Source organism: Thalassophryne amazonica, chromosome 12 (genome assembly GCF_902500255.1).
Source record: "Thalassophryne amazonica chromosome 12, fThaAma1.1, whole genome shotgun sequence".
In the NCBI taxonomy this organism is placed as follows: Eukaryota; Metazoa; Chordata; class Actinopteri; order Batrachoidiformes; family Batrachoididae; genus Thalassophryne; species Thalassophryne amazonica.
Genome location: NC_047114.1, coordinates 2126057 through 2138797, shown reverse-complemented (window position 1 = coordinate 2138797; position 12741 = coordinate 2126057). Strand labels below are relative to the sequence as shown.

At 45.1% G+C, this 12741-nt stretch overlaps 1 protein-coding gene across 1 annotated transcript in view; it reads right to left on the bottom strand.

Annotated features, from left to right (window-relative positions):
- Positions 1-3433: 3433 nt before the first annotated feature.
- sdhc (succinate dehydrogenase complex, subunit C, integral membrane protein) overlaps positions 3434-12741 on the bottom strand; it is a 44046-nt gene continuing 34738 nt past the window's right edge. Inside the window, exons 5-6 of the mRNA XM_034183738.1 lie at positions 5081-5244; positions 3434-3543 (exon numbers count right to left, since the gene is read on the bottom strand). Coding sequence (XP_034039629.1) covers positions 3439-3543; positions 5081-5244 — 269 coding nt within the window. The 3' untranslated portion in view covers positions 3434-3438. The remainder of the gene's footprint in view (positions 3544-5080; positions 5245-12741) is intronic.

Sequence of the window (12741 nt, the reverse complement as noted above, 5' to 3'; positions counted from 1 at the left end):
ATGGGGACTCAGACAGACGGGGATGCAGACATATGGGGACTCAGACAGACGGGGACTCAGACAGACGGGGACTCAGACATATGGGGACTCAGACAGACGGGGATGCAGACATATGGGGACTCAGACATATGGGGATGTAGACAGATGGGGACGCAGACAGACCGGGACTCAGACAGACGGGGACGCAGACAGACGGAGACTCAAACAGACGGGGACGCAGACATATGGGGACTCAGACGGGGATGCAGACATATGGGGACTCAGACAGACGGGGATGCAGACATATGGGGACGTAGACATATGGGAACGTAGACAGTCAGGGACTCAGACAGATGGGGACGCAGACAGACGGAGACTCAGACAGACAGGGACGCAGACATACAGGGATGCAGACAGACGGGGACTCAGACAGACGGGGACGCAGACATATGGGGATGCAGACAGACGGGGACTCAGACAGATGGGGACGCAGACAGACGGGGATGCAGACATATGGGGATGCAGACAGACGGGGACTCAGACAGACGGGGACTCAGACAGACGGGGACGCAGACATATGGGGATGCAGACAGACGGGGACTCAGACAGACGGGGACGCAGACATATGGGGATGCAGACAGACGGGGACTCAGACAGACGGGGACGCAGACAGACGGGGATGCAGACATATGGGGACGCAGACATATGGGGATGCAGACAGATGGCGATGCAGACAGACGGGGACTCAGACAGATGGGGACGTAGACTTATGGGGATGCAGACAGATGGCGACGCAGACAGACAGGGACGCAGACATACGGGGACTCAGACAGATGGGGACGCAGACAGACGGGGACTCAGACAGACGGGGATGCAGACATATGGGGACTCAGGCAGACAGGGACGCAGACAGACGGGGATGCAGACATATGGGGACTCAGACATATGGGGACGTAGACATATAGGGATGCAGACAGATGAGGACTCAGACAGACAGGGACGCAGACAGACGGAGACTCAAACAGATGGGGACGCAGACATATGGGGACGTAGACATATGGGAACGTAGACAGTCAGGGACTCAGACATATGGGGACGCAGACAGACGGAGACTCAGACAGACGGGGACGCAGACATACAGGGATGCAGACAGACGGGGACTCAGACAGACGGGGACGCAGACAGACGGGGACGCAGACATATGGGGATGCAGACAGACGGGGACTCAGACAGATGGGGACGCAGACATATGGGGATGCAGACAGACGGGGACTCAGACAGACGGGGACGCAGACATATGGGGATGCAGACAGACGGGGATGCAGACAGACGGGGACTCAGACAGACGGGGACGCAGACAGACGGGGACGCAGACATATGGGGATGCAGACAGACGGGGACTCAGACAGATGGGGACGCAGACAGACGGGGATGCAGACATATGGGGATGCAGACAGACGGGGACTCAGACGGGGACGCAGACATACGGGGATGCAGACATATGGGGACGTAGACATATGGGGATGCAGACAGATGGCGATGCAGACAGACGGGGACTCAGACTTATGGGGATGCAGACAGATGGCGACGCAGACAGACAGGGACGCAGACATACGGGGACTCAGACAGACGGGGATGCAGACATATGGGGACTCAGACAGACAGGGACGCAGACAGACGGGGATGCAGACATATGGGGACTCAGACATATGGGGACGTAGACATATGGGGATGCAGACAGATGGCGACGCAGACAGACGGGGACTCAGACAGATGGGGACGTAGACATATGGGGATGCAGACAGACAGGGACTCAGACAGATGGGGACGTAGACATATGGGGATGCAGACAGATGGGGACGCAGACAGATGGGGATGCAGACAGACGGGGACGCAGACATATGGGGACTCAGACAGACGGGGATGCAGACATATGGGGACGTAGACATATGGGAACGTAGACAGTCAGGGACTCAGACAGATGGGGACGCAGACAGAGGGAGACTCAGACAGACGAGTACTCGGACAGACAGGGACAGGGTTGGGGGGGGGGCAGTCAGGACTGTTCACCAGGTATCAGAACTTCATCAAAGTTTTTCCAGAAACTGACTGAATACACTTTTCATGTACTTTTCTGTTATCTGTTGGAATGTGCACGTTGAACTGGATTTAATCAGTTTTACCACTTAGGACAAAGAGATTCAGATTACATTATAAATCATAAACGTCCCGTTATCGCGCGGGTGAGTGGCGGGGGCGGGACCTCCCTGGAGTGCCCACGTGGACCAATAAGGGAAGGATATTGTGAAATAAGGTCCACCTTTGTTACGCCCACGGAGAGTTTTATCAAACTGTTTGTGCTCATTGTTCTTGGTTCTGAACGGGCCGATCTCAGAAACCAGACCCGATTTTCATTGTGACTTTGAATAAATTTAAAAGTGCAGAATAGTTTGAGTTTGTGCGTTGTGAGGGGCAGTGTTACACAAAGATCCGGGGAAAATAACACCACAATGACACACAACTGAAGAGATTTCAGCCCAGCTGCTGGACACCTTTATTTTTAATATCTCAACAACCGAGATGCTGAGATGGATGATTTAAGTGTATATTGATCAGGAAAATACCTGTGATTGATTGACATGAAGGACCTGACACACACAGACAAAAACACTATTACAGATTTATATTTACTTATACATTTATATTTTGGATGCTTCAGACCTCTGATGACTTTCAGACAAATCAAGTTGACAAGTTTTCCCTTCACGCTGCGTGTGAAAGTGTAGAACCAGTTGTTTTTTTAATTCCTAACTAAAGAGGACTTGTGGTTTCTCAGCACCAGTTAAGTTGATGTAAACAGACACCTGTTGAAACCAGGCGGGAGGAAACAGGCTGAACGCGGGTGCTGACGCTGTGCACGCGCCCCTGCAGCTCACCACTGAAGTTAGATCTGACGTGATTTGGGGGCTTGTTTTTTACCATCTCTGCAGGATAAACAGTGCTCAGGTGCAGCGCTGTGGGGGGGGGGGGGGGCTGCCGGTGATGCGCCCGTTCTTCACCGGGCCTCGGCGCAGCTCCTGCTAGCTGTTAAAAATGTATCTGAGTGGCTGTGCTCAGGGGACGGTAAAATATGAATGACGGGCCACAGACACAGTGGGCACAGTTCACACCGACGTCCACCAGACACAAAGAAACGAGCTTCAGCAACGTGACGTGGAGCAAACACAGTCGGGGTCACATTATTCTCTGCTGCATTTGTTGACCCCCAAAGCACCAGAAAGCAGAATTACTACCAGCAGACAAAAACCCAGAAGAACACAATCCTTTATTTATTTTTATTACTTTGATAAGTTGACACCTACAGTTGTAGGACACAAAAAAACAAACAAAATCCTCACACGCCTCCAGTCCACATCTCCTTCAAGTCCTGTCTGATCAGTTTCTTTTTTCCTGCGGTGCTCACAGGAAAGTCAAAGCAGTGGAGGTGATGACAGACAGGGCGACAACCATGTAGCCAGTACCGTAGACCTCCGGGATCCTGAAGCCTTTTCCAACATCCCAACACTAATTTAAATAAGAAAGAAAGAAATATCAGAGAGAAGAAAAGTTCATACAAGAAACACCAGACGTCGGTGTGTGTGTGTGTGTGTTCAAAATAACAGCGTTGTGTTTGAAAAAGTGAGTAAAACTCAAATAAAATCTTTTCTTTCTGTGCACACAGATGCATTGTGAACTCTGCACATTCTATTCAAATCAAAACATGAAGAAAAACTCATCAAATTTGTTACGTTACAGAAAATGAAGAAAAAGGAACATGATGCTGTTCATAAATATATCTATGTGTGTTTCTCTTTCTGTGACTCTTCTTCCTCCCTCACAGGTGGAACCTATTTAAGGATGAAGACAGTAAATGTTCCTCCTGCTGGTTGTCGTGTTTTTCTCTGACAATCTGAGTAAAATGAGTCATTCAGACATTGTTCAGAGGAACAGAGCACTTTGATTAAAAAGTTGATTGAAGAGGAGAAAACATATAAAGAAGAGCAAAAATCATCTGAAATGCTTTAAAATGGAAAAAAGCAAAAAGGTGGAAGAAAACAGAAAACCACCATTCAAATGGATCAAAGAACAGACAGAATGACAAAGACTGAGACAAAGATCAGCTCCAGGAGGATCAAAGGAGGTCTGAAAGTACCTCTGAGTCCTGGAACAACTAGAAGACGTCTGTGTAAAGACAAACTGTGGACAAGAGACCCCACAGAGTCTCACTGTGAAAAAAAAACACATGAGCTGAAAAGGTTTGACAAAGAACAAACTGACTGGACTGAAGAGAAACGGAGCAACATTTTGGTCTTTTTGGGTCTTGAGGCCACAGACAGGCGACGCCCCAAAAAAGAATTGACGACACAGTCCACTGTGAAGACAGTGAAGCCTGGTGGAACATCATGACATGGAGATGTTTCTCAGGTCTACTGATCACATCCCAGGATCAGGGATCAGTTTGAACACATCAGAATAGTTGAAGAGGTCATGAAGAGGAAATGTTTCAACAAGACAACAACCCCAAACACATCAACAAGTCAGCAGCATCTTGGTTCCAGACCCAGCAGATTAACATTATGGAGCGTCCAATCCAATCCCAGGACTGAAAACCTGTGGGGTGACGTCAAAAATACTGTTTCTGAGGAAAAACCAAGAAACACAGAGGAACTGTGGCCTGTAGTCCAAAGGACCAGGACTGGAAAACCTGTTCACAGGGACAGAAGCTGGTCGACTCCGTATGTGAAGCAGGTCTCAGAAACTAAATATTAGTTCAGTCATTCACAGGAAAGAGAAAACTGCAAGCATTTTTACTTTATACAGTAAATGTTTGAGTTTGTCAAGAAAAATACAGACTATTTTTTATGAACAACCTAAAATTAGTAATAAAATTGTTGACTTTTCATGTTTTGATTTGAATAGAATGTAAAGTGTTCATGAACATAAAAGATATTATCAGGATTTTGAGCTTTACTCACTTTTTAAACCCACTGATGTTATTTTTGAATACAACTGCATGTCCTCAACTGTGACGTTTACAGTCGACAAACATGTTTCTTCTCACCAAGTGGCGGACGCCGTTGTAGGTGTGGTAAGACAGCGGGAGGGCGATGCCGAACTTTACCAGGCTAATGATGCAGGGGCCGAGCGACAGCGAGTGGATCAGGTTCAGGTAGTGCGGGTAACTTCCAGGCAGCACCAGAGACGTCAGGGCAAAGGTCGAGATCGCTGCGCACAGATGGCGGATTATCAAACATTAGCATGAGACAAAGTGTGCAGTTAAAAGCTGTACTCCAGAATGTTTCACAGATTGTGTGTGTGTGTGTGGCCCCTCATTAAGAAGAGGCCACGCTGTGAGGAGTTAGAATCATTCATTTGTAAGAAGGCCTCAGTTCTGGAGGTATAAAAGCAGCAAGAATTTCATCTGAGTGAAACATGGTCTCATGAGCGACGCTGTCACAGGTGTATGAGCTTTGTTCACCTCAATCGCTGTCAAAATACGTTTGTATGTATAAAAACTAAAAACACAACACCTTTGTTTTTCTTCCCATTTTTCATGAGGTGAAACACCACATCTAAGACTTTATGCACACAAAAGGTTTATTTCCCTCAAATTCTGTTGATAAATTTGTTAAAATCCATGTCTCGTGAGCACCTTTGCCATGACGATCCATCCTGCTGGCAGGTGTAAGATACTGAGGTGCTGACTGCACAGCATGATTACTGACCAGATGTGCTCTGGATGACTCAGAATAAAAGGGCAGTGTGCAAAAAAAAAAAGAAAAAAGGAAGCTCTTTAAGGGGTGAAGAAGTGTGAGGGTCCGGGGCTGGTGTGGTTACAGGTGCAGGAGTCAGACACACCACTGGAGGTCGTACAGTTAACATTCGGTTCACAGGCACCAGCTTTGCTGAACATTTTGATCTGCACTCCCTCAAAACTAGAGCTCGAGCGACATGAGCCTTCCACAGACATATCAGTCTCTACAAAAACCGTTAATTTTACCAAACAAACAATGCAGAAAAAACACTTTGGCTGCTGTAAATTGTCAATACATAGTTTGTCCAGCAGACAGCACTGTTTACAGAGACAGAGGCAAAGCGACCAGCTGCTCTTCATTTTCAATCAGAGCCGGCGTTTCACAGCACCAAGAGACGCGTGGTCGCTGTGCCACCACTGAAAAAAAATAACGCATGACTTACATTTCCATGTGATCGGAATGTGTCCAAACGACATAATTTTCTTAAGTTCTTTTGATTGCCAACATGAGAAAACTGTGTTATTTGGTCATGTGTTAAGCCCCTTTCACACTGGGCTTGCATACAGTTGCGCTGTGATGCGTGTGGAGTACGCTGGAAAATTGCACACATTTGACATAGTCCCTGTGCAGGCTGGTGTGTGATGGCACATGGTTACTTAGGCCCTGTCAAACCGTTCATTAAAAACACTGACATAAATTAATGAAGCCGTCACACCTTGAAGACCAGCGTGTGCCGACAGACCCGTTTCCACCAAGTGGTTTTGGGTTGGTACTGCACGGTGTGGTGCGGGGTCAGAAACAGAGTAATTTAAAATTATTTTATTTTTTGTCTTGGTGGATCATTTTCATTGTGTACAGAATGCTGATGAGCCTGGCTGTGGTAAATGCTGCAGTGAATGAAGCGCTGTGATTCTTTAAACTTTTAAAGCTCTGGTTGCTCTGATCAGGTCTGTGATGACCTGAATATTTAAGTGATATGATGATTTAAACTTTGAAAACGACAGCTGACCGCAATCAGGTGTCTGATCACACGGACAGCAACAGAGCTTTTAAAGAATCACAGCACTTTTTCAGGTGTGATCAGATTTGATCACACTGACAGCAACGGCACTTTTATCAGTGTTTCAGGACCTGATCAATCAGGTTGTCTGATTCTCACACCGACAGCAACGGAGCTTTTAAAGAATCACAGCACTTTTTCAGGTGTGATCAGACCTGATCATACCGACAGCAACGGCGCTTTAATAGAGTCACAGCACTTATTCATGTTTGATCAGACCTGATCGCAGTCGACTGGCTCTTTAAAAGTATAAATCATCATAATGCTTCTGTCTGACAGATGTCATCAGAACGCGACACTGGCTTCCTCTGATAAAACGCACCCGGAGTTGTTTTAAAATGCTACGATTCCAACCATGACAGGCTTTATGTGGACACATTGTTCCTCAGACTGTGATGGTGCATTGGACTGAAATGAACATGTAAAGCCCCTTTATTTACTCTGTGTGTGAATGAAACAGTCTGTCCGCATCAAAAAGTTCGCAAAGTTCAGAGTCCATTTTGTGTCCCCCTCCAAAAAAAGTTGAAAATATTGCAATTTAAACTCACAAACATACTTAAACATCCCATTTCTTGTCAGCATTCTAAAGAGAGTGACAGACAGACAGACAGAGAGAGAGAGAGTGAGCACTGTGTCTCTGCTGTTTCTGTTCTGTTTCTGGATTTATGAGTTGAGGTTCGATCGCCTGTTCTGAGCACACAGAGGAGCTGCGGGCTGCGTGATCATGCAGCCACACACACACTACACCTGTTCTCCAGCTGATTCAATCTGGATGCACGCACTCAGTTTTTGGATGTGTACAAAAGTGCAGTGTTGTGCAGACTTGCGTAAAAACTGTGTGCTTTCTGTGTCCAGCGCTCTACGCAGAAAAAATTACACAGGTTTAATTTTTTGTGTCCTCCTCACGTAGCCCTCAGCATACTGCTGCGTAGGGAGCAAACACTCAGCATAGAGCTGCATAACGGCGGTACGCCACAAGACACAATTCTATGTTGGCCCCAGTGTGAAATGGGCTTAAGCGCAGTACAAATTTAAATCATGTAAATCCAACAGACTTTTTTCAGTGTATGTTTGTAACTGAGAAAACATAAGAAAATTATGTTATTTGGACACATTTAGTAAGTCTGTTCGGCTGCTCCCTTGTTTGCACTTGGGGTCGCCACAGCAAATCCAAGGTGGATCTGCATGTTGAATTGGCACAGGTTTTATGCCGGATGCCCTTCCTGACACAACTCCACATTACATGGAGAAATGTGGCAGGGGTGGGATTTGAACCGGAACCTTCTGCACTGAAACAAAGCACATTAACCACTTGGCCACCACCCCTATTTGGACACATTCTGATCATGTGGAAATGTAAGTCATGCATTTTTTTTTTCAGTGGAGCGGGGCCAAAACAGCCAAAGGTTTGAGGGTCATTCCATATCAAATTACCCAGTTTCAGGAAAAATTTCCCAGATCAGCCTCTAGGATTTGCTGGAAAAAAAAAATCCATAGGTGCTTGTCTACCAAACTTACGGAGAAATCCCAACTATCACATAGGTATCCCTGACAGCCCTTTGAAATCATTTATTAATCTTACTTATATTACTTAACAAGTATTTTTGTCTGACTTTGACCATTAACATCTCCATTATCATCGTATGGACATTGTTGAAAATGACATTCTTAGGCCATATTTTCCTGTAGATCTCATGTTTAATCAGATCAGATATATTCTTCCTTTTACAAAGCTGTGAAAATACCTTAAAATAAAGTGTTATTTAAAGCTTTATATGAAGCCCTCCGATCCCCCCTAACATGTGAGAAAGACAACATTTTGCTCTAACCAAATTTATATCTGTAATAGCTGCCTGAGAATAATGTTTGAAAATGTGCTTGATTCTCAAATGTGTTGATATTCATGTCTTAATTTCATCATGAGGGCATTTACCCAATACATTCATATTTTGTATATTTTTACACATCTGAGGATGATCGGGGGGTAGCTGGAGGATCCATGTCAGTTGGGTTCTGCTCAAAAAGTGTGATACCTGTGGCACTGCGTTGTGGTAACACTGCATATTTTTGTGTGGGTTTTTATTGTGATCAGTTGGAGGCACAGCTGTGTGATAATTGTGGTGTTTAATCAGCATCTTGAGGTGTCACAGCTGACAGGTGGATGAATCATTTGAGCTCAATAACGTGGATTATAACAAATTTGTGAACAAAATTCAAGATAAATCAGCCTTTCCTCTGCACAGGAGGAAGCTCAGAATTTTTTTACTTTAATTCATGAAAAATGGAAACTCGGCCGCATGCAGTGAGCAGCCAGTACACTCTGAGTGCTGGTCCCAAGCCCGGATAAATGAGGAGGGTTGTGTCAGTAAGGGCATCCGGGGTAAAACAAGCCAACCAAACCATGCAGACTAAGAAATGAATTGCTCGGTCGAGGCCCGGTTAACAACAACCACCACTGGTGCTGCAGCTCAAACAGGGTGCCAGTGGAAACTGCGCAACTGCTGGGCGAAGAAGAAGAAGAAGAGGAGAACATGTTCAAAGACAGAGGGAGAAGAGGAAAACAAAAAGGGGGGAGGTGAAAGGTGAATGTTGGCAGTCTGACCGCTAGAGAACGGAGAAAGGTGGACATACTGTGTGTGCAAGAGACCAAGTGGAAGGGAAGTAAGAAGGAGCACAAGAGGCGGGTTCAAGTTGATGTATCATGGTGAGGACAGGAAGAGAAATGGTGTTGGGGTCATTTTAAAGGAAGAGTATGTTAAGAGTGTGTTGGAGGTTCAGCGAGTGTCTGACAGGGTGATGAGTGTGAAGTTGGAAATTGAAGGGGTGATGATGAATATCATCAGTGCATATGCCCCACAGGTTGGTTGCGAGATGAAGGAGAAAGAAAATTTGTGGAGTGACTTAGATGAGTTGGTGGAGGGTGAACCCAAGCATGAAAGAGTGGTGATAGGAGCAGACTTCAATGGACATGTTGGTGAAGGGAATAGAGGTGTAAGGAGGAAGTAATGGGTAGATATGGTATCAAGGACAGGAATGTGAAAGGACAGATGGTAGCAGATTTTGCAAAAAGGATGAAATGTCTGTGGTGAATACCTACTTTAAGAAAAGGGAGGAGCACAGGGTAACATATAAGAGTGGAGGAAGGTGCACACAGGTGGACTACATTCTGTGTAAGAGATGTCAGCTAAGAGAAATTGGAGACTGTAAGGTGGTGGCAGGAGAGAGTGTAGCTAGACAGCATAGGATGGTGGTTTGTAGGACGACTTTAGAGGTAAAGAAAAAGAAGAGTGAGAAGCTCTCACTCTTCTTTTTCTTCAACTCAACAAAGGATCAGATGGTGAAAGCTGAAGGAGGAAGACTGTCGTGTGAAATTCAGTGAGCAGGTTAGAGAGGCACTGGATTGAGGGGAAGCAATTTTGGACAACTGGAAAAGTACTGCAGATATGGTGAGAGACAGAGACAGGAACGTATTTCAGCAATGCATTCAGGATTCGACGCACATTAATGGAAAGACCCTGGATTTGGTTCTCACACGTGGCACTACTGTCACAAATATTGACATCATGCCTCTCACATCACACTCACTTATTAGGTTTACAGTTTCACTGCTGTGTTTAGTGGAACAACAACCTTATTTATCACTGCAGCGAAGCATCAACTTCTCAACTACGAGTGAACTTGAAGCTAGACTGCTTGATGTCTTAGCTTCAGATTTTGAAAATGCCCAATCAGTAGAGTCTTGTGGACAGTTTAAATTCAGCGCTCAAAACTACACTTGACATGATTGTGCCACCTTTGTTAACCCCCCCCCCCCCCCCCAAAAAAAAACACAGTTACCTTGGTTCAGTGATTATCTGCGTGACATCAAGCATAAGGCTAAATCAAATCAAATCAATTTTATTTATATAGCGCCAAATCACAACAAACAGTTGCCCCAAGGCGCTTAAGGCTAAAGGTCGAGAACAGAAATGGCATCGTTCAAAATTAGAAGTATTTCACCTAACGTGGCGTGATGCTATCTTAGACTATAAGCATGCATTATTGGCTACAAAGTGGACCCACTACTTTGATTTGATCAACAAAAACAAGCATAACTCAAAGTTCTTGTTCAACACGGTGGCAACACTTATTCATGGACAACCACCTGTAGTTCGCTCTCCTTTTACAGCACAAGATTTCCTGGATTACTTTGAGAAGAAATTAGAAGACATTAGGTGAACATATCCCAGCATGCCTTAACCCAGCCACTACACCCTGCTATGAAGTGGGCGCCACTACTGAGGTATTACCTAGATTTACAGAATTTGACAGTATCTCACTAGACATGGCAAAGCACAACCTGTTTATTTGATCCTATACCAACAAAACTGTTTAAGGACCTGTGGCCCACTCTTGGGCCGACTGTGCTGGAAATTATTAATCTTTCTTTGACTTCTGGATCTGTTCCTAAATGTTTCAAATCTGCAGTGATTAAACCATTACTTAAGAAATCTAATCTTGACCCCAGTGTATTGAAAACCTGCAAAATATAGTGAAGATTTGTCCCATCCAGTCTATGGCTGATGCCAAGACCCTGATTCATTCGTCTGTCTCTTCTAGATTGGACGACCGCAATGTTTTATTTTCTGGTTTACTGCAGTCCAGCATTAGGGCTCTCCAATTGGTTCAAAATGCTGCTGCCAAACCTTTGACAGGAAGGAGAAAGTTTCACCACATTAAACCCATTTTGGCGTCTCTTCACAGCCTTCCTGTCCCTGTAAGATCACATTTTGAGGTTCTGTTACAAACATAAAATTGTTCATGGACTGGTGCTTCCCTACTTAGCTGACCTAATTAAACCCTACATACCTGTGAATCACATGGTAATGTGCTGACAAGTGAGGAAAGTGTGTTGAGGTGGATGGAATATTTTGAGGAGCTGATGAATGAAGAAAATGAGAGAGAGAAAAGGCTGGATGATGTGGTGAGAGTAAATCAGGAAATGTAAGAGGTTAGTAAGGATGAAGTGATGGCAGATATGAAGAGGAAGAAGAGTGGAAAGGCAGGGTCCAGATGAAATTCCAGTGGAGGCATGTGAATGTCTAAGAGAGATGGCAATGGAGTCTCTAACAAGATTGTTTAATAAAATCTTGGAAAATGACAGGATGCCTGAGGAGTGGAGATGAAGTGTCCTGGTTCCCATTTTTAAGAACAAGGGTGATGTGCAGAGCTGCAGTAACTACAGAGACATAAAGATGATCAGCCACAGCATGAAATTATGTGAAAGAGTAGTAGAAGCTAGGCTTAGAAAACAGGTGAAGATCTGTGAGCAGCAATATGGTTTCATGCCGAGAAAGAGCACTACGGATGCAATGTTTGCTCTGAGAATACTGTTGGAAAAGTACAGAGAAGGACAGAAAGAGTTACATTGTGTGTTTGTGGATTTAGAAAACACTTCACAGGGTGCCAAGAGAAGAGCTGTGGTATTGTATGAGGAAGTCTGGAGTGGCAGAGAAGTACGTGAGGGTAGTGCAGGACATGTACAAGAACAGTGTGACAGCGGTAAGATGCACAGTAGGAATGACAGACTCATTCAAGGTGGAGGTGGGATTACACCAAGGATCTAAGTCCTTTCTTGTTTGCAGTGGTGATGGACAGGTTGACAAATGAGATCAGACAGGAGTCCCCATACTATGATGTTTGCAGATGACATTGTGATCTGTAGTGAGAGTAGAGAGCAAATTGAGTCAAGCCTGGAGAAGTGGAGATATGCTTTGGAGAGAAGGGGAATGAAAGTCAGTTGGAGCAAGACTGAGTACATGTGTGTGAATGAGAGGGAGCCCAGTGGAATAGTGCAGTTACAAGGAGTAGAAGTGGTGAAAGTAGATGAGTTTAAATATTTGGGGTCAACTGTCCAAAGTAATGGAG